The sequence below is a fragment of the Scardinius erythrophthalmus genome (genome assembly GCF_964197995.2).
Source record: "Scardinius erythrophthalmus genome assembly, chromosome: 13".
Classification (NCBI taxonomy): domain Eukaryota; kingdom Metazoa; phylum Chordata; class Actinopteri; order Cypriniformes; family Leuciscidae; genus Scardinius; species Scardinius erythrophthalmus.
The window spans coordinates 25,080,776-25,104,196 of record NC_138233.1 but is presented as its reverse complement, the minus strand read 5'-3'; the positions used below and the strand labels follow the sequence as shown (position 1 = coordinate 25,104,196).

General features: G+C 38.7%; 1 protein-coding gene across 1 annotated transcript in view; it reads right to left on the bottom strand.

Annotated features, from left to right (window-relative positions):
* LOC308700969 (slit homolog 3 protein-like) overlaps positions 1 to 23,421 on the bottom strand; it is a 69,172-nt gene that overhangs the window by 29,944 nt on the left and 15,807 nt on the right. The window contains exons 9-19 of the mRNA XM_081382919.1: positions 21,524 to 21,598; positions 19,820 to 19,963; positions 17,321 to 17,464; positions 13,746 to 13,909; positions 10,522 to 10,657; positions 6,325 to 6,393; positions 5,026 to 5,097; positions 4,812 to 4,883; positions 2,981 to 3,052; positions 1,881 to 2,044; positions 476 to 600 (exon numbers count right to left, since the gene is read on the bottom strand). Coding sequence (XP_081239045.1) covers positions 476 to 600; positions 1,881 to 2,044; positions 2,981 to 3,052; positions 4,812 to 4,883; positions 5,026 to 5,097; positions 6,325 to 6,393; positions 10,522 to 10,657; positions 13,746 to 13,909; positions 17,321 to 17,464; positions 19,820 to 19,963; positions 21,524 to 21,598 — 1,237 coding nt within the window. The remainder of the gene's footprint in view (positions 1 to 475; positions 601 to 1,880; positions 2,045 to 2,980; positions 3,053 to 4,811; positions 4,884 to 5,025; positions 5,098 to 6,324; positions 6,394 to 10,521; positions 10,658 to 13,745; positions 13,910 to 17,320; positions 17,465 to 19,819; positions 19,964 to 21,523; positions 21,599 to 23,421) is intronic.

Sequence of the window (23,421 nt, the reverse complement as noted above, 5' to 3'; positions counted from 1 at the left end):
AGGTGGTCTAAAATTTGGTTCATGTGTACTATGGTATGTTTATAAAAGCAGTTTGTTTTAGCTCATGGAAGGAACTGCTTGATGCCGTAAGATTTGCATTTTTGTACACTCTCTGTCACACTTCTCATTTCTCATGGCTTCTTGTCTGGAAATAAATTGCCTTTGAAAGCAGCTCACATTCTTCACATCTCTTGCAATGCGGTCCAAGGCTTCACCCCCAAGGTCATACGGTTCCTGCTGAGTATGAGTCTGCTACGCAAACATCGCCTCACAAACGCCTGCCTTGAGTACAATAGGAACTAATCAAGAAATTCAGATACAGGAAGTTGAGCTTGGGAAGATGGATGATGAGGCTCTCTTGCATGTAATGATGCACATAACTCAAAGGAATATTCTGTATATTCTGCACACGTGTGCAGGAGGACAGGATAGATGCTACCCGATGATATATGTGGGCCATTGGCTGTTCACTCACCTTGTAGCCAAAAGGGCAGGTGCAGTGGTAGGAGCCTGTGACATCACTCACACATGTGCCGTTGTTCTGACAGGGAGCCGCCAGACAGGGGGCGCACTTGGACATCAGATTCAAATCAGCTGGACCTGAAACGCACACGACACAAAATGTGAAGAATAAATGTGTGGAAGAGAAGAAAGCAGGAGAATGAGAAATCAAAGGGAATGGAGGTGACATTAAGGTCAGCATGAAAAATAAGCTGACCCTTTACTTGTGAAACTATTTATCTATTTATTTATTAACTCTGAAATTCAGTTAATTTTTTTATTATTTATATACTATTATATGATTTATTTATTAATATTTTGTATTAGCTTTTATTTTTATATTAATTTTTTTATTTTAATTTTAGTTTAAATGTTAATATTTCTATTAGTATTTTATAATAAATATTTCTATTTAACTTTAATTTATATTTATTTCAGTTTTAGCTTTAGTTACTTTAGTACAACATTTTGTTTTTTCTTTAAGCTGCCAGGGCAACATCTAATTTTCATTTTTAAAGTTTTGCATTTAATATTTGTATTTTATTTTATTTAAGCTTCATTTAAATTAACAAATAACAAAAAGAATTAACAATTAACAAAAACAATTTAAAATAGTTTTAGTTTGTGATAAAAGGGGTAACACTTTAATTTAATGTGACGTACAGTAGTTACACGTTACTACATTTACTTACTAGTAATAACAGTACATCATGCATAATTACGTAACTCTATAGTACATGTTGTTAATTAATATTACTTAGTACTTATACGAGTAAGTACAATGTAACTATAATTTAGCTTAAGATAAAGTGTAACCAAAAAAACTGCTCTTACTTTTCAACCTCTTTCCTTCACCCTAACTCCATCATAACACTATTCATGATCCAATCAATTCTGATCGGATAACACAAAGTCCCACCCTAAATTTTTACTCTCCCAAATATCATTCTGAAATATGAATTATTACAGAGACAATGCCATTGTAAATGCCGCTTAGTGTTGGCTGAGATGCTAGACATTAAACACTCTCACACTTTCTTTTTGGAATTTTGATTTTTGGAGAATTTTTACTCATAGAAACAACAGAGAAGGAGACAGAATATTATTTAGGAAGTGGGGGAGGGGGGGAGAGAGAGAGAGAGAGAGAGAGAGAGAGAGAGAGAGAGAGAGAGAGAGAGAGAGAGAGAGAGAGAGAGAGAGAGAGAGAGAGAGAGAGAGAGAGAGAGAGAGAGAGAAAGAGAGAGAGGGCGGGGGGGATTTAGATCAGGAAATGACGCAGACCAAATTCGAATCTGCATTTCCCATGCGGGCGTCATGGCTCAATGTGTCTGAAGCAGACTAACCAGCAGAAGAGAAGACGAGGCAGAAATGAGACTCACCCTTGCACTGGAATCGATTGAGGGGGGTGGTAAGCAGCAGTCGGTCCGCCATGTCAGGTGGTCCAGTGCAGCGGGCGATGCCAGGCTCTTTAAACCCAGCCTTCACCCACTGAGACAACCAGCGCAGCTCGCAGTCACAGTATAGGGGATTCGCTCCAAGAGCCCTGCATGAGGGGAGACGAGTGTTACACTTTGTTAGAAAAGAAGGATCTCCAACCCTGCTCCTGGAATGTTACCTTCCTGTAGACTTCAGTTCCATCCCTGCTCCAACACACGCCTGTAATGTTCAAGTAACCCTGAACACCTTGATTAGCTGGTTCAGGTGTGTTTGACTGGGGTTGGAGCTAAACTTTAGGGACAGTAGCTCTCAAGGAGCAGGGTTGGACAGCCCTAACACTTTTTGTTTTTTCCTTAGTGGTGCATTCAAGTCCTCCTGAGAAGTTCGTATTTACGAGTTGGAACCATCAACTAGAGATGGTAGATGAGAACATGCACATGTTTTCCACAATCCCCCAACTCTGAAACTCTGAGCTCAAAGACAATTTTGAGTTCCTTATTTGTAATTATGACTTTGTGGTGGCGTTCATGTCCGTTCAACTCGTAAATACAATTGTTCCGACATGACTTGAATGCACCATACTACACTACAGTACATTACAAAGCTGACATCTTAATTTACTACAGAAATCCCAATCGCACTTCCTTCAGTTCAACAGGGCCTTTATTCCTCAATGGATTTTTTATCCTGACAGTTCTTTTCAATGAGGACACAAGGAGCTACAGTATCCCCACTCCAAACCGGCAACAGGAACTACAGCCGGAGAGGAAAAAAACAACACGGCCATAAGCCTTCATAATAGATGCCTTTTAGCAGTAATAAAATTTACAAAGATTTCCTGTGGGGCTCGGTCTCCGAGCGCGGAGCACAAGGCTGCACTCTCTCTAGGTTGCACACGGTAATGAGGTAAAACTTACATTGAGTCTAAAGACCTGAGTTGGTCTCTAAGGTTGAGACTGGGAGTCCATCAATAATAGAGGCAGAGAGAGAACGTTCTCACACTGACACACACACACACACACACACGCACACACACACTTACAGATGAGACAGAGATGTCAAGTGGCTGAAGGCTCCCTCCGGAATAGTTGAAAGGTCATTTCCGTGGAGGGTTCTGAAAGAGAAGAGTGAAAAGAAAATGAAAAAAAGCACTGAGCTCTGGGAGTTGGTTTCATTGTTTTCCGCACTATAAATGATGAAAGAATCAAAGAGGGGAGATAGAGAAAGAAAGAAAGGGTCAGTCATTCAAGGCATTTAGCACGAATTATAGAAAACCTCAGCCAATTTTGTGAGACACCAGTGGGAACGGCAGATTTGCATTGAGATTTCATTGTATGCTGTGTCAGTTCTGTTTAATAATTTATCCTGTTCTATTACAGGGCGCTCGGCCCACACATATACACCCAGACTGCAACCTGAGAGCATGATTGGACAGCTAAAGACCCATGAGGCCAAGTCAGCGGTGGCCCTGAGGCATTCTGGGAAATTAAAAAGTGACAATGATGACTGCCTGGCAGACTAAACATGAAGAGGCCGGAATAAGGTGGGCGTCCTTTGGTCTGTTTAACATATCTGTGCACACAGGGTGTTGATAACCTATCCTGCCCAGAGCCACAAAGCTAACCATCTAGTTATATGCTGAGAGACATTTAAGGTTGTTTCTTCAACTATGGCCACACAATGGTTTGTTTACTTGTCTACTAATAAATTGCAAGAGAGATTATACAAATATCTAAGGAGAACTGTCTTTTTTTATATATCAATTTTTACACCTGCCATGGACAAATGTCATTTCTACCACATCTCAAATTACCATTAAATATGGGGTAGAAATGATATTTTAAAAATATAAACTGTCTGACTTTGTCTTACTAATTTCATATCTAACATTTTATGTATAAAAAATACACAATGTATCACAATATGTATCACAAATGCACAATATTTACCACTTTTTACTTGAGACAATCTTAACAAAATTACAGCTCAATAAAAAAATATTTTGTTCACAATTGATATTTACCTGGAATTGTCTTGACTAAAGGACAGGAATAATTTGAGGGACATATAGTACATTACCTTTCATTAATTAATTACTTTTATTAGATTGATCATAAGTGACAGTAAAGACATTGATAATGTTACAGCAGATTTCTATTTCCAAACTTTTGAAATGTACTTTTATTTTCACATAATAAATACTGAAAGTAATTACGTTTATTTGACTCTTTTTATACTTTTAAATTATAGCAATAATTAACATTTTATAATGGCATTTTCATAGTTTGAGAATGGGATAAGGGTTATGGTAGCAAAAAATAAATGATGAGGGTATGGTAAAAAGCTTCCAATATATATGTATATATATATATATATATATATATATATATATATATATATATATATATATATATATATATAAAGTTAAAATCTGTTACTTTTAATTACAAGAAAGAAACCCATGGGACTTAAAAGAGCTCTTAAAATCTGCTTTCTTAAAAAAAGCTTTGTTCCTTCAAAACTTGCTGATGCTGTGAACGTGTTGTTCTAAAGCTGCTTTGTTCAGGCACTAATCTCCTGACGTTAAGTTCATAAGTCAGGTTATTGGGATCTCAGAGAGGTGTTGTGGTGCATGGGGAGTGTGTGTGTGTGTGTGTGTGTGTGTGTGTGTGTGTGTGTGTGTGTGTGTGTGTGTGTGTGTGTGTGTGTGTGTGTGTGTGTGTGTGAGAGAGAGAGAGAGAGAGAGAGAGAGAGAGAGAGAGAGAGAGAGAGAGAGAGAGAGAGAGAGAGAGAGAGAGAGAGAGAGAGAGAGATTGATGTTGCTGTGCAGCAGATCGCTGGTTCATCAGGTAAAATACAAAAAGGAGTCTTACAGCAAGCGGAGAGAACGCAAGCCATCAAATGAATGAACCGGGACACAGCGAATTTGATTATAGCTCAGGATCCTGCAGACAGATGGAGACAAAACTGTCATTTAATGTCAACAATTCTGCCAAAATGTTTTAGTCAGTAGTAGTAATGTTCGCATGACGGAACAATGTCGACATAGAAACTGTGTTTGATTGCTGGATTATGGTGTTAACTTACAGGGTTGCGAGCTGCGTCATGTTGCTGAAGGTGAGAGGGGCAAGAAGACTGATGCTGTTATTACTGAGGTCTCTGCAGAGGAAACACACACAAACACACAGCAGATTCAATTACACACCCTCAGAACAAAGTATACAACATACCTTCACAACCCTGGCCAATTTACTCTTAGAAAAGACATTTAATCTTAGTTAGTTTTAACCTGGTTAAAAAAAATGGTTATAAAAAATGGCTTAAAACATGCATAAAAACTAAACTGTATCCTGTTAAATTTTCGCTAAAGAACTGGAAGTTGCGGTTGCCAGATATTCATTTTGGGGAAAAATATAGTAAAAATGTTTCAGGTATTATGGGATTATAATTATATTGGTGACTTTTTTTGGTGAATTTTACATAAACCATGGCCAATGCTCATACATAGAGTCATATACACACAGAGACAAAACACCATCAGGATAGCAAACATGATTCTAAAATAATGCAAAAAACATGACCTAAAACATAAAATCTAACACAAAACACCTTAATATACAACCAAAGCTAGCAGAAACCTATTCATTTAAATAAAATATAATAATACTGGTTTGTGATGTTTAATGCATTTCAATTTTGTATGTGATGCATCACTTCTGGGAATGTTATTTCACTGTAAACTATACAGCAATTCATAGCTTTCACTTGCAAAAGCCATACATTTGTAGGTAAGGTAACTTCCAGTTAATCAATTAAGACGTTTTTACTGTAGGTTATTATTTATTTACTTATTTTTACAGTGTGAGATTTGTATTGTACAGAGGTGCCTCATATATCCTTCAGCTTCAGGAAAAATTACGCTGGATCACAAAACCAGTCACATGGGTAAATTTATTTTAGCTGAATAAATAAACTTCCCATTGATGTATGGTTTGTTAGGATAGGACAGTATTTGACTATTTAAAAATCTGGAATCTGAGGGTGCAAAAAAATCGATGACAAAAAAATGCTGCATTCACTCACAAAAGTAAATTTTTTATATATTTACGGTTGGAAATGTACAAAATATCTTCATGGAACATAATCTTTACTTAAAATCCTAATGATTTTTGGCATAAAAGAAAAATCGATAATTTTGACCCATACAATGTATTGCTGGCTATTGCCACAAATATACCCGTGCTACTGGTTTTGTGATCCAGGGTCACAAATGGGAATGCTTAAAACATACATACAAATGAAGACATTCAATGCACAGTAGGTTCCTTTGTCTAAATGTGCATGCCAAATGAATACAATCAATAAGAAAAGAGGAGAAATACATACAGCAGTGTCAGTTGTTTCAGATTAGGAAGCTCTTTGGGCACGGATGTGAGGAGGTTTCCTTCCAAGTATCTGAAACGGTAAAAAAAATCCTGTTAACAGACAAATTTCACTCCTCAGACAAGGTACAAAGCAAAACCAGATTTCGTTTTAAATTTCATTTCATGCGTATAAAAAAAAGTAAAAAAGGAGAAGACATTTATAACCTCAAAGTGGCTATAAATTCAGAGAAATTTCAGTGAGCTAAAGGAGCTTAAGAGCTAAAGATCAGGCCTGAAGTGTAGCTGCTTGCATTGCTTATCTACAACATTTCTTTCATCCTTATTTTTCCACTTTTTGATGTGAAGGCTGTTCTCAGTTGAGCCCAGCAGAACGTCAGCAGACCAGACCAATGCAAGACGACAGGACACAGATAGATGGCGCTTTGATAGGGACTTCAGGGTCTGCTATCAAAGCCAGCTGATAATGGGGTCTGTCAGTGATCAGTGATACGGTCTTCAAAACTACAACACAGAAGAAGAGGTCGGTCCTTCTGGAGTTTTCCTGTACGATCCAATCACTGTCCTTCTGCTGAAAAACCAACAGCAAGATTTTCCGGTTCACTACACTCTGTAATATAACCGCTTGTTATATCAGTCTCACTTTGTCGTTTGTTTGATATCTTGTGCTTTCTTTCTCGTCTTTGTCGCTGTCGACTTGTTCTATTGCTTCCCCGTCTCTCGCTCTCACTCGTTTAAGTGGGAGTGTGAGCAGCTCTTGTCGAGTGTAAACAGCCTGTGTGTCAGCAGTTCTATGAAGGCGCTGTACTCTCTCTTCATCTGACTGGTCCATTAGACTATGACGGACACCTTTACACTGTGCATCAAACTCATTGACCCTCATACAGTCTGAGCTGGATCATGGCCAGCACGTGACATCTCATGGGCTTTTTTATTCTTTAAAAATGGGTATGTTTCAGAAACTGTATTGCTCATGGCAGGCAGATTCACAGTACATGTAGACTCTTGTAATGAAGGTCAATACTGTCACTGTCAAAGTTGTCAATATATCTAACGACAGCTTGAAAACCGGGGTTGTGTGATGTAGTGTATAAAGCCATGAGATATTACCACTGTGTCCTTGACACACCTCTTACAAGATGTTGTAATACATCCACTCAAAACTTAAAAGTTAACTTGTTAGCTATCTTTTTGGATTCCATAAAAGAAAGACACCCCAGTCTGCAGGAAGTGCCAATCAACAGTAAGTTATTTTTGTGTGCTTTTGTACAGTTATACATACAAACTCTCTCTCCTCCTTCCTACATTCATATTTTGAGTGTGATTCATTGGAGAAAAAAAGTGAGACAACACAAAAAATAAAGTTTACGATGAATTTGACTGATAGTATTGTTTATTTATATATTTTTTTTCAAAGGAGCTGCTTACAAGACACCGTTTTCAACTAAAAATGGAAAACTTTCTATGCTTTTTGGCTGTTCATTAACACGACTTCAGCGTTTTGGGGGCCTGAAAACGCAAACTTTTGAAAAAGGGTTTCAAAGTGCAAGTTTTAAAATAAAAGTTATAATCTCCGTGTAAACTACAAAAACGAGTGTGTTTTACAAAAACGCGAATTTGTGAAAACTGTGACGTCATGCGTATTATGTGTTCAGTCCATAGGTGTGTAGTGTTTCTTTACAAAGTGACATCGCCAACTACTGGCCTGGCATGAATAATACATAGGGTTGCAAAATTCTGGGAATTTTCAAAGATGGAAACTTTCCATGGGAATTAATGGGAATTTAAGGGAATTTAAGGGAATTAACAGGAATTTATGGGAATAAACAGGAATAAACTGGGAATTTTCATAGTTGAAGGTTGGCTCTTCATAGGGAACTTAAATATAGTTGAGGAAAGTATATTTTAGCATAATCTTGACTAAAACAAACAGATGCCATTCAAATACACTTGAATATCCATGCCATTCCTCAATCACATGCACATAGCACACTGCTTACTGCATGGCTGAGACCACACCCCCTACTGGCACTGTGTATGCCTCCATCACATGTACAGAAGCTCAAAGCACAAGACTATTGAAGGCACACATTTGAGCCTGTGGACTAAAAGTAAAGTAAGTTTTGATGATATTATGGGGAAATATATTTATTAAATGTTTAAATTGCAAATATCACATACAAATGTATTCATCTAGTAGATAGCAAGCTGATAAGTTAGATGCTAAATAAGCTAGCATAACTTTATTTACCACATAAGTAGGGCTGGGCGGAATGACGGTATATATCGTTACCGCAGAAGAAAATGTCATCCGTAACAGATTTTTTTATTCTGTGTATACCGCAACATGTAAATAAGTAGGCGTGGTTAACTCACATGCAGTGTGCGTGAGACTGAGAGACTGATATTTGTCAAAGAAACATGAAGAAAGACCAAGAGGAACCTTAAATAATGTATTTATCCGTCTCTTATGTGTAGAGTTACTTTCAGAGTGGACGCGCAAGCGGTTGCCGTGGTAATGAATATTTCCAAAATTCCCCAGCTTAACTTCCCATGGAAATTTACCGGAAAGTTTCCGGAAATTTACCGGAAATTTTTCCACCCCTTTGCAACCCTAATAATACAGCGTTTTTAGTCGTTTTCGCGGATCCGTGTGAACTGGGATAGTTTTGACAACGTTGTTGTCTGTATGTGAAAAACATTTCTGTTTTTAGTACATCATTGTCGTGTAAACGTACCCTCAATTTCTATAGATATTGCAATAATATAGTTATCATGAATTCTTTTGGCTGTGATAAAAGTGTTTATGTGTGCATTTGTTCTAGTCTTCTTGTACAAATACATCCCATCAATCAATTTGTCTGACAATGGATTAAATCTTACCTTTCAAGAGAGCACACTTTATTGATTATCACTTTTGTAGATTGTACAGTATATACACCGGTGGACACATTCAACACACTAGGGGCCCTATCTTGCACCCAGCGCAATTGACGACGCATGTATCATTCCTATGTTGCACCCGCACACAGCGGACTTTTCCCTCCACAGACGCACGGCGGTTAACTAAGAAATACACTTGCGCTCCCCGGGGCGGTTCAGCGCAAAGAGAAGGCGTGTTCCGGCGCAAACGTTCCTTCATGCTATTTTGCAGGTTTAGAAAACAATTCCGCCACTGACCGAAAAAAACTATTTTAAAGTCAGTGGCGCATTGCGCATGTTATTCATATGCAATTTTAAGGGCGCATGCTTGGCCATAATCAATGTAGCGTGTGCACAACGCGCACTTTGATTCTCTCATCTTCACAGAAGCAGCAGTTTTCATTTTTGCAAATCATACATTATTATAGATAGATAGATAGATAGATAGATAGATAGATAGATAGATAGATAGATAGATAGATAGATAGATAGATAGATAGATAGATAGATAGATAGATAGATAGATAGATAGATAGATAGATAGATAGATAGATAGTTTATTATAAATACATCTAGCTTACACATTAACCCAAATTATCATACGCCTGTTTAACCGAAGTTAATTTGGGTGGGTTTCTCCATCCCCAACGTCACTTCTCTGTCTTTTACGGCCCTGACGAGAACGTCTGTCTCCTTGGCTGTGAACCGCTCCTGGCGCGAGAACAAGCTATAGAACAAGCGCGCCTGCTCTTAAAGGGAATGTGAGATGACTCTCTGATTGGTTTATTTCACATTACGCCCTAACCACACCTATGAATAATGAAGCTACTTCAGACCAAACCATTTTAGATTTGCGCCGGGCGAAAGAGTCATTTATCCCGCCGGTATAATAGCAACAGCGCCCAAGACCCGCCCACAAAGTTACTTGCGTTTTGCGCTTGATACTTGCGTTTTAGATCGTTAAAATAGGGCCCATGGACTCTTAAGGACTGTTTTATGATTCAGTTTCATGCTGTAAATAAACTTCATTTATTCACTTTATTACTGTTGTACGTCTCCTCTATTTAAACACTCCCAACCTCACACAGTTTAATCTGACCCCAATTTTAACTCTTGTAACTCAACCTATTGGGCTGATTGTTACCATTTTAATAAACTGACCAAGTAGAAAAAGAACACTGGATGTGACGTGAACTTTGTGGCAACAAAATCCACCAGCTGTGATTCTGTCCTAAGGTGATTAAGGTAAAAATAAAGGGAGTTAGAAGAAGAAACTCACAGTTCAGTTGTATCTTTAGGGATGCCCTTAGGCAGGGAACGCAGCCCTCGGTTACTACAGCGCACTACTGTGTCCGAGCATGTGCAGGAATCCGGACAGCGAGGGGCCGACGGCAGACAGACATTCTCTTCCATACCTGAGAGAAAAATACATGCATATTTTATGCTCCTTTACATCATGCAAGAGAAAAATTTAATATGCGTTGCTAAAAGATCTAATATAGAAACTCATCAATTCTTTAAAAGGGAGTAATGGAGGATGGAGAAAGAGGGAGAATAGATGAAAGAGCACAGGTGCTGTGAGCACCGAAATGCATGGCACCCTCTCTGAAAATAGCCCTTTCTCCAGTGTGTTCTCCAAACATGGGTATCATTATTACAGAGCACGCTCACTCATAATAACTGAAACAGTGCACAGGAGTTTAAAATCAGCAGCTAAATATTGCTTTTGGCCTCGCTTGCTCCACATTTCCTGCAAGCAATACTTGTAGCCTCCTCCCGAGCTGCTTTCATCCAAGCTCTGTAAGATGCTATCTGTAAAATGCTGAATTACCCTGTAGATTAAAAAGAAACAGTGAATTAAGCCATTAATGGGAGGTAATGGAGACTGAGATATGCTCCAAGAATAACTCACAGACCGAGTCTGGAAAAGGGAACGCTGGACCTAGATGTGCCTGCAAATGCAGAAGTGCCAAGGGGGCTTGTTTTACAATGACTACTTCAAACAACCAAAAATATCTTCCCGTAAATCAATTTAGCTTGACTTTGTTACTCTAAATGTAATTGCAGGGCACTGAAATAGCTAGATGTTGTGCTGGTGAGTTTTTTGGAGGTGAAGTGACGGCGCCCCGCACAAGGAGGAAGAAATGAGCGGAATAACAACACATGAGCCCTGACAGACAGCCTCTTCTAACTAATGGACCTCGAGCCTGGGTGATTTCTCTCACTTTGAACCTCTTTATTTCAAAGTGCTTCGCCGTCTACAGCTGAGCAGGCTCTCTTAACACGATATTCCCTGAAGTCCTGGAGCAGCAAAAGAGCTGTTTCTACCCAGAACACCCTAGCTTTGACAGGGAGGCCTTCTGAAACACAGGACCCAATCCAGACAGAAGCCAAACCGCAGTTTCTTTTTCTCCATTAAACTTTATGTCAGTCTCGAGAGGTTCTGTTTTCCCCTGTCTTTATGGACACGAGTTCTTCCCTATAAAAACCAGAGTGGGAGAAGATAATGTTTAGGCCTCCACGCTCAGCATTTAATTTGTCCTCGTGGTGCCCTCTCGGTGCGGCCTTGTGGGAAGTTGGCCGGGTGTGATTTACCCTGACGCTGGGAAGCAGGGAGAGGGGGATGAAGGTGTGGGAAATCCGAGGAGATGGAGCGTAGAGCAAGCCTCGGTCTGGAATGGTGTCTGGAAGGAGCTGATTCAGTGGCCTGATCTAAGCAGTGTGATTTCATGGGAACTGGAGATGGATGTGGTGTGGATGGCAAAGGCTACAGCGCAAATAGTAGCTGAGGTTTGCAAACCCTTATTCAATGTCCTGACAATGTGCCTCTGGTTCATGAGGGACTGCTCAAAAGGGGGTACAGTATATAACCTCTAAACAGGGAAGTGTAGAAACAGAGGAGTTGAAGAGTATAAAAGAGAATCAACACTGTATTGATGGAGACATGGGAGCATAGATTGGTACATTTGTATTTATATTAAAAACATCTCATTGCATATGCCATGTTCAGTGTAGTTGAGGAAAAGGTGATAAACCTCTTTCAGAGGGAAATTTACTGTAGATACATTGTATATATGGAGTTCATTACCCTGTAACTTTGGGTTTCATTGTACATAAGTCTATATATCTATATCTTTAAAGGAGAACTCCGGTCAATTTTAACATTGAGCTCATTTTATTGTACATTTGGAGTGCTGTCAATACAGAGAACAACGAAAAAATCGGTGTTGCCTACACCGAGTTATTCTATTTTTAAAATTTGCACCCTGTTGACTTCAATGGGGCAATGTTTAAACCTGCTTTTAGCCTCTTAACATCCTTGATGTGTCATTACAAGTGCACAGAAAATGTGAGTGATTCCTTCTGAGTGAACACGAGTGAATCTGACTGCGGTAGATTTAAAAGATATGTATAAAAATTATGTTATTTAAGCCAGCGCAAATACCTGTTTACATCCTGTTTTTCGGTTGAAGTCCAAAGTAGTCAATTGCCGAGTTCACGCGCGTGATCATTGGTAACTAAACCTATGCGCGTGAACTCGGCAATCGACTACTTTGGACTTCAACCGAAAAACAGGATGTAAACAGGTATTTGCGCTGGCTTAAATAACATAATTTTTATACATATCTTTTAAATCTACTGCAGTCAGATCCACTCGTGTTCACTCAGAAGGAATCACTCACATTTTCTGTGCACTTGTAATGACACATCAAGGATGTTAAGAGGCTAAAAGCAGGTTTAAACATTGCCCCATTGAAGTCAACAGGGTGCAAATTTTAAAAATAGAATAACTCGGTGTAGGCAACACCGATTTTTGTCGTTGTTCTCTGTATTGACAGCACTCCAAATGTACAAAAAAATGAGCTCAATGTTAAAATTGACCGGAGTTCTCCTTTAAGTCTGTATATGTACAGTAACACCCAAAGTGATACATATGTAAATATTTATGATGACAATTATATCATAAACATAATATAATAACTTAATAAAATGTAATATAATTACAGTGATTGCACAACAGTTAAAGGAGTTAGGCTATCCATGCTCCTTTACTATGGTAAAAACACTGTGATGCACAACTTGTTGTGGTTTATTGCATTAAAGCACTCTTTAATGCAGCCATTAAAGGGATAGTTCACCCAAAAATGACAATTTTGTCATCCTTTACGCACCCTCAAGTAAGTCGTTCCATCCGTGTATGAGTTTCCTTCTTCTATTGAACACAAAAGAAGATGTTTTGAAGAATGTTGGTAACCAATCAGTTGACGGAGCCCATTGACTTGATGGGAGTCAATGGGACCTTGAGCCTGTTTGGTTACCAATATTCTTCAAAATATCTTATTTTGTGTTCTATAGAAGAAAGAAACTCATACACGGTGGGAACAACTTGTAAATGATGACAGAATTACAATTTTGTGGGTGAACTATCCCTTTAACTGAGTTTCTGAACAGAGCAAGCAGAACATATTGTACAAGAGGAAGTTGCTCAAAGGAGAGTTGTACCTTCACAGGAGAAATCAGGCATGGCTACATCCTGTATAGGGATCTCCTTCAGGAAGGCAGGTTTCTGGCAGCGTGGGTTGCCACTAACCACCCTGGTCTTCTTAAGCCACAGTCCCAGCCAGGCTAGGTGACAGTCACACACGTAGGGATTAGACAGCAGGTTACTGTACACAAACAGAAAGAAGAAAAAAACCCTCATTACTGTAAAATTACAATGGAAAGCAATCAGCAGGGTTAAATTACCACATAAACAATCAAACTTCAGCCCATTTAACACAGCAGGAGAACTGCATGGGTGAATTTGCATTTAAATAGCAATACAATTGCATATTATGACTGCGATGCAACCTGCAATGCTGGCAACGTTCAATAGCAACTTTTGCATTAGTTCACATGTTATTACGCTGCAATAACACTGTTATAACAGCCACTAAAGGCAAAGTGCTTTAAAAAAACTAAGATGAAGGCTCAGAATAAGACACAGACACATTTTGGGTACAGAAAGATCCATCAACCAATGGCTATTGGGACCGCTGGATCAGAGGCTTCAGAATCAACGTACTGGCTCATTTTTCATGTGTCCTTACTGAGTTCTGAAAGTTCAGGTGGTGGCACGCAGACCAAAATCATAAAATTGTATCCTTGAGTTGAAAGCATCACCGGCAATGACTCTGGAAGGCCCACCAGGGAACCGGTTGACGGCCCATACAGAAGGCCGTCTTACTAATGCATTGCTGAAACACACGAGCAGGAGCAGCAGTGCTAGTACAGGCACAGAGGAGCTCTTTAATACAGTAGCTGAGAGTGTCTGCTACACTACAGCCGGCGGGATAAATTAATTGAGCGTGTTGACCTTCCGTTGCTTTGCCAATAGATGCTTTGCAGCTTAAGGGGGTGGGCTCATGTTAACACTACCCTATATCCCTCACCAGAAATGTGTTTGCCTTTAATTATTCCTGTACATGAAGGTAGGGTAAAGAAACACAAGACAGGTTGAGAGAGAGAAAAGCGAGGCAGACGTTTGCTTTGGGAATGATATCACAAAACTAGACATTAGAGACTACTTATCCTGCTAAATTTAATAAATTGGACATTGCTAACAAAAACACATCTATTTTTACTGTGATAATCACAAATGCGAGCACACAAAAGTAACCTCTGTCCTGACTGCTCGCTTTAGCCCTGCAAACTCTCCTACCGGAAACACTCGCCCGCTCTGCTCTAATTTTGGAGGTGGAGGGATGAATGATGGAGTGAGAGAGAAAAAGGAGGGAAGTGTGCCCAACATGTCTGCTGCACTACTGTGGGAAGAGAATAGCTGGGGAGGCCTTACTCTCTCTCTCTCTCTCTCTCTCTCTCTCTCTCTCTCTCTCTCTCTCTCTCTCTCTCTCTCTCTCTCTCTCTCTCTCTCTCTCTCTCTCTCTCTCTCTCTCTCTCTCTCTCTCTCTCTCTCTCTCTCTCTCTCTCTCTCTCTCTCTCTCTCTCTCTCTCTCTCTCTCTCTCTCTCTCTCTCTCTCTCTCTCTCTCTCTCTCTCTCTCTCTCTCTGGATATTTTTAGCTGCCCTGTGCTGAAATGGACATGGCTGTGTCAGCCGCTGGCTAATTAGAGAGCTGGCAAAGGAAAAAGAGAACGAAAATAAAGATTCTGAAAGAAATAGCACAACCGATTGATTGGAAAAGTTGCCTTATGGCATAAGAAGTGAGGAAGACTTGAATGTGTTGTGCAGTTTCCAATAGGGTTTCGCTAACACTTTACTTGAAGCCTTTATGTATAATGCATTATTATAAAGGTATTCATAATGTAGCCTACGTTATAATGCATTATATTTTTTCATACATAACCAAAGTTAAAATGCATTATATTTACAGATTCCTTGTTACATCTGAAATTTGTTGTTTGTCATTTGTTTTAATGCATTATACATTTTAAAGGTGTGTTCAATGAATAGATAAGTATTATAATGTGTTATAACTGTCTTTACAATTATTTATGACACCATACAATGCAACATTATATATAAAGGCTTTGAGTAAATAATTACTTAGGTTTCTTTATGTTCACTTAGCCGTATTGACACTGTGCATGGAGGATTCATTTGTAAAAAAAAAATTTTTTTTTTTTGAATATTCATGTTACAAAGCCTAGTGCATTTATTTATTTGCACTACTATATACACAACTATAAATTTAGGTAGTTGGAAATATAAAAAAAAAAAAAAAAAAAAAAAAATATATATATATATATATATATATATATATAAACACACACACACACACAAAGCAAAACAGTAATGATAGTGGCAAGCTACGAAAAGCACTTGTATGGTTTGAGGATTTAAAGGTTGTTTATGGCCTTGACAAAAAAAGATGTACGTTACACTGATTGGATGACTTCATTGTGTAAATTCTTTCTGTTGTTTGTGCATGCTAAACTTGATTAGATGGTCAGAATGGAAGGAATGACTTTCATGCAAATCAGAACAGTCTGAGTGTCTCTGCTCAGAATCTGTTCACATATTTCAGTTAGTAGGCAGGGTTCACAGAATGAAAAAGAGAACCATGTGTATTGTTGCACAGTGTAACGTGTGCCAAGAATAAAGCCTGATATGATAATTCAAATGGTTACAGATGCTTGCTGTGTTGGCAGTCATCATTTCTTTCTTTTCTTTTTTTTCTAAATTATGATTCCACCAGAAGTTATTTTGAATGCTTAACAGCATCTGTTTATCTATGAACATCTGTGAGATCTCTTTCAGTTTTCCCCGTTGATCCTTCTCTTTCTTGTCATCCCCTCAGGGCTGTGACACACTAGAGTTCACTTTTTGTTTATCAGTTCTTTGTTTACATCCCCTGCAAAAAGCTATGCAGATATTAATCTGTATTAAAAATGTACCACACTTCATTTTCTCCAGCTGTTCCCAATTTTTATTTTTTTTTACAGCATACAATCAAAAGCAAAAATGAGATGGCAGAAGAATTAATTCCTTACATTTGCCTTTGTATGGACAACCTCATTGCACAAAATCTTAGTTCATTTTTAGCCAGCAGAGCAATTTTTTTGAATAATTCACCCTGCCCGGGGGGGGGCAAGCCAAAATGTTCTCATCTGAGGTTCGAGAACAACCGTTTTCAACCCAGACAAGAAAACATAACCTCATAATTTTGAAAATACATCTGCAAACAATAAGAATTCTTTGCTTGAACCACATCCTCATCCGCTTTGCATATGAAGATATAATAGGCGCTTGATTGGTGGTGGTGCGTGACCCGACGGACTGTGTTTGATTTCCTGCGTCTTTGTGAATTTTTGAACTAACTCGTTTGTGGGTTTGGTACAGACACAGCAACTTCAGTGAATATTTTTATCAGGCAGTAGAGATAGTTTCGCTTCAAATAGCAAATTCTTAGGTATTATTATTTCAATTTTTTTTTTAGCACTAAAGTATTCAGTTGATTATGGATGCATAACTGATAGAATGAACCCATGACACGAGGGGTGTGTGTGTGTGTGTGTGTGTGTGTGTGTGTGTGTGTGTGTGTGTGTGTGTGTGTGTGAGAGAGGGTGGAGGACTCACATGGTGGAGAGGGAATGCAGGGTGTTGAAAGCTCCAGGGGCGATGGTGGAGATCCGGTTATCGTACAGGGAAAGCAGGCGCACGGAGCTCAGGCCAGTGAAGGTGGCGTTATCCACACAGCTGATCTGATTACTCCTCAGCATCCTGATGGGAACACACAGGCAGGTTGGATCACATTGACCCTGACAGACAGCAGCACACAGCTCACGGGGAGGGAGGAACATAGTGTTTATGAGACTCTGTGGCTGCTGTTATGCATTAAGTCAATGGTGGTTTTATGGTATCATTGCTGACATTTTTTGAGATGATGTGCCATGCATGCAGGGTAGGAACACAGTCACCAGTATAAAGGAGGAAAGTAGCTGTATCAGAGACAGGAATCTAAAGTGAGTCTGCATGATGGATTGGCAGTGATTTTTTTATTGTGAGATTATAAGAAGGACATCTGATGTGGCTTCAGCAGAAAGCACTTACTGTGTATCAGAGTATTCAAGTGAAACATTGCTTAACTGACAAAGATCTGCATATGGCAATGTGTGTGTTTGTGTCAAGCTGTGTCTACATTGTGTTGGACACTTTGTGAGAAACAACAGTAATGAGCTATTCATTTGTAGCCTTTATTTAAAAGTCTGTTACATACAGTATATTGTAAACATTTAAAAATATGTATATCTATTTATAAATAACTTTTTAGAGGCTACATTATGATAATAATTATATATTATCATAAAATATAGATTTTTTTTTTACACCAGAGCACCCTAAATAGGCTATATCATTATATTACATTATATTATATTATATTATATTATATTATATTATATTATATATTATATTATATATATTATATTATATTATATTATATTATATTATATTATATTATATTATATGTGACCCCCAAAACCAGTCTTATGGGTAATTTTTTTAAAATTGAGATTTATACATCATCTGAAAGCTGAATACATAATCTTTCCATTGATGTATGGTTTGTTAAGATAGGACAATATTTGGCCGAGATACAACTATTGAAAATCTGGAATCTGAGGGTACAGAAAAATCGAAATATTGAGAAAATCGCCTTTAAAGTTGTCCATTTCTATTGGCGATAGTGCTGCATCCATTCACAAAAATAAATGTTTTATATATTTAAGGTGGGAAATTTACAACATATTTTCATGGAACATGATCTTTACTTAATATCCTAATGATTTTTGGCTTAAAAGAAAAATATATAATTTTGACCCATACAATGTTTTGTTGGCTATTGCCACAAATATACCCGTGCAACATAAGACTGGTTTTGTGATCCAGGGTCACATATTATATTACATTACATTTTTTGTGTCTCCTTTTAGGAAGAACCCACTTATCACATTGATTTTTATATAGACTATACAAAAAAAATTCATAATCCAGCTAGCCCATGGTCTAATAAGCCCATGAACTGGACCTGGTGTTTCTAATCTAACTATCTTAGAATCTACACGTGTTTTTTTCTTATTTTAAAAGTTTATTATTGTGAAAATGCAAAAAAAAAAAAAGGTTTGTTTTAGGTGTAGACTTTGGGTTGTGTATACTAATTACAATCAGCTTTATTTAAACAGCATAAGTCTCTGGTTTAGTCTAAGGCTTTCTGGCCGGTGAGACTGCTATGTAAACGCGTCTGTGTGTGACGATTATCTTCGAGCGCGGCCAGTGCCGTAACCACGTGCGTCTGCTCTCTGAGATTCTGTCTGTGCAGCAGACGTGGCCAGCTGAGGCAGCTCACTGCTTGACACGAGATAAGATGAGTCTGTGTGCGTGTGGTTGGGGAGGGGTGAGGAGCCCAAAACAATCAGGGTCTCCTAAAGGCCTTCAGCAGCACAAACAGGCTAAATGCAAACCAGAGTCTGCCGTGATGAAAACCTGAAAGCAGCAAATTCGGCATTAAACTCTGACAAACAGGGATCTGAGACGAGCAAACTCAATTTGGACACATACTACTGGGATTTGAAAGCCACTAAATCCAATATTGCAGGACCATGATTCCATTCATTTGCTCCTGTGCACTCCTCTCTCTCCAATTAAGCTAATTAGAGCGACAGCAGACCTACGGAAGGCTTTTTTTTAACCACCAGGCTTCAGAATGTGCATTGTATTAGCATCTTTGTTCCCGATAGCACACCAGCATAGACGACGTCTATGCCCGTTAGTTTCTCAGAATAACTTCATCCGGTTAACATCTTGATTAGACCTGACGATCACAGTTTGGTTTTTGCTGAGAGTGGGCAATTTTTCTTGAAAATTTGTTTCTTAATAAGCCTATAAGAGCAATTCCTTAGAGCAGATTTCCAATGCCGTAACTAATGTTTTGTGCATTTATATTCAGAGTTGTGTGAATATATGAAGGTGAACGTGGCTCGGAGACATGTCTTCATTTTAATGAGCAGGATAACAGGAGAAGCAGGGTTGGATTTTGAAAAAATGAGCTTTATCGTGAAACGGGGGTGTGATACTCACAGTGTTTTTAGGCCGCTCAAACCCTTGAACATCCGTCCGCTGACTGACTGCAGCTTGTTTCCGGTCAACAGCAACTCCAAAACACCTCCGGCCCCATCAAACGCCCCCTCACGGATGTCCCGGAGTTTATTATTACTCAAGTTTCTGCAAACACGGAATTCAAGAAAAACATCAACTCCCCATGACGCACAAGCACTTCTTTTAAAGGGATAGTTCACCCAAAAAATAATCTGTCATTATTTACTCACCCTCATGTTGTTCCAAACCTGTATGAGTTTCTTTCTTGTTTAGCACAAAAAAAAAAAGATATTTTGAAGAATATTGGTAACCAAACAGTTGACGATAGCCATTGACTTCCATAGTATTTTTAGCGCAATTTTCCACCGGACAAAATTGCGATTGTTAACTCATGATTTCTGTTCTGTCTGTGCGCACCAAACTTGTACTTCTATCTACTCCTCAACCAGACCACCTAGAGACTTCAGGTTTTCGGCATTATGTTAAGGAAGGTCTAATCTCTCTCTCTCTCTATATATATATATAGGCCTATATATATATATGTCATTATATAGATCAGTGGTCGGAAGCCTCGGAAGCGAGTATATTTAAATATTGAATTATTTAATTGTATTAACTGCCCTAATAACGTTAAAACATCACGAAAATAAAAAAATGACATGACAACTAATCGTTATAAAATCATTATTTATTTTATTAAAAGTTAAAAATCCAGGTTTGTTTATCAGTACCATAGCAACGCTAACTTCCTTTGGGATTTTCAGATAGAAACCGTCCGTAGCCTTTCGCAAGAGTTCAATTTTTTGAACGCATCCCGATGGCCAACGGACACGATTGTTTTCGCACCGCACTCGTTCGCACCTGGTTCGGACCCATTCGCATGCGGTCTGCGAATCTCCATAGGAAATGAATGACTTCCGCTCGTTTCGCTGTCGTATCGGAGCTGATTTCAACTGCCAGTGTGAAGGCGGCGTTAGTGTTGTGATCCCATGACGTCAGAAAATTGCGCTTAAACACTCACTGAGTTTTTATTACTTGTTTTTTTCCTACTATGGAAGTCAATGGCTACCGTCAACTGTCTAGTTACCAACATTCTTCAAAATTTCTTATTTTGTGCTCAACAGAAGAAAGAAACTCATACAGGTTTGGAACGACATGATGGTGAGTAAATGACGACAGAATTTTCATTTTTGGGTGAACTATCCCTTTAATGTGTCCCGAATGCACTATTTATTATTTTGACAAATGCCAGAAAGCACAGGTTGCAATGGTACAGTGCAAAGTTCTTTGTTTCATCATATAAATAGGTTGTGGTTGTATCCTAAACGCACGTTTATGATGATTCACAGCTTAATTTTAAACCATGCTACAGTAAAATGTAAGGTCAGTCTTTTAGATCTGGCCAATTTATAACTGTGCTAGATAGTAAGCAATTTCATGCATGATAAATCACCGGTCCTCTTCCTGAGCGAATACTGCTTTTTCCAATTTTGGAGTGAGCTGCAAATATTGTCTGACAGTAAATCACTGCATGCTTTTGCGCACTAGGTTGGAATACTCCAGAAGCTTTTCTTGTCCTATTGTTCATAGCATTCCCTGCATACAAAGCTGAATTTCCCAAATACCCAAATGTCATTCAGCAGCCAAAACCCTTTAAACGAAAAGAAGAAATAAACCAGTTTGTACATCTTGCGCAGGTTTGGGAGCTTCTTGAAGGCTCCTGTAGCCTCTAGGATGGGGATTTCATTGTCGTTCAGCCGTCTGGAATAGAGAGAGATCGAGAGACAGAGGTTAATAGTTCAACAGTCCTCACAAGGTATAATAATAAGACAGTCTCACAGCAAAAAGTAAACCTCACTGGAGCATGTAGGAGTGAGATGGAGACAAAAGAGCTAAAAGTGATTATCATTCAGACGATGTCTCTGTTTCAGTCTTCAAGTCTCTTATGTGGGAGACGCTGTATAATCAGGACTGTGATGTCAACGTAATGAAAAATCAGTATCGCTCTCTCTGGTGTGAGTGCTGGATATGTGACTCTCATACACATTCATCTGCCCCTCATCACCGGTGACATCAATATGAAGGACATACTCAGACACTTTTGCAAATAATAACAGTGCATGTGGAAGACGGGCTATTGTGCTATGCAGATAAATGAAGGCAAAGAGTATGACAGAAACATATGGCGTATTTTGGAATGGCATTCTACTTTTTATCAGGGGTTTTAAACTGTGGCTGCAAGGAAGAGTTGGGGGATCCATGGAAAATAAATAAAATAAAATAAAATAAAATAAAATAAAATAAAATAAAATAAAATAAATTTTAAATGAAATAAAATTTTAAATACAATAACATTTTAAATAAAATAAAACAAAATAATTCCAGTAATTTCAATAGGAATTAATTAAATATTTTCAGATATTCTTACTGTATAATTGGGCATTTATTCATAGAGATATAGAGTTTGAAAACCCCTGTTCTACTATGCTGTATACTGTAAAATGTTCTCTATGAATGTAGTACGCTTAAGCTTTTACAATGTTATGTAACACATCTGCCAAAATTGGTGCATTCAAGTCATGTTGGCAAGATTTGTTTTATGAGTTGAACGTGTATGTAACCACAAAGTTGTAATTACGTGTGGGACGCTCAAGATTTTCTACATGCCCTGAGTTTTGAGGTGAGGACGTGTCAGTGAGAAAACATGTCGGACGCAATCAAAGGGCCCTATTTTAACGATCTGAAATGCAAGTGTCAAAGCGCAAAGCGCAAGTAACTTTGTGGGCGGGTCTTGGTGCTGTTGCTATTTTCCCGGCGGGATAAATGACTTTTGCGCCCGACGCAAATCTAAAAGGGGTTGGTCTGAAGTAGCTTCATTATTCATAGGTGTGGTTTTGGCGTAACGTGAAATAAACCAATCAGAGCATCATCTCACATTCCCTTTAAGAGCAGACTCGCTTGTTCTAAAGCGGATTTCTATTATAACGGCGGATTTGCCAGGCGCGCGCCAGGAGCGGTTCACAGCCGAGGAGAGCAACGCTATCGTCTGGGATGTTGGGGATGGAGAAACCAACCCAAATTAACTTCTATCTATCGTAATAATGTATGATTTGCAAAAATGAAAACTGCTGCTTCTGTGTAGATGAGAGAATCAAAGTGTATGCGCGTTGTGCACACGCTACATTAATTATGGCCAAGCATGCGCCCTTAAAATAGCATATGAACTGCACTGGCTTTAAACATTTTTTTCCTGGTTAGTGGCGCAATTGTTTTCTAAACCTGCAAAATAGCATGAAGGAATGTTTGCGCCGGAACACGCCTCCTTTTTTGCGCTGAACCGCCCAGGGAGCGCAAGTTCATTCCCTAGTTTAGCGTCGTGCTTCTGTGGAGGGAAAAGCGCGCTTTGCGCGGGTGCAAAATAGGAATGATACATGCGTCGTTGTACAAAGTCATTTGCGCTGGGTGCAAGATAGGGCCCAAAGACTGTAAAAATATATGTACAGTGTGTCTCCACTTTCTTCCACTGTAGAAAAATAAAACCAAAATGTCCCAGAGACGGATGTTTCTGCTTGTGCGGCACACTT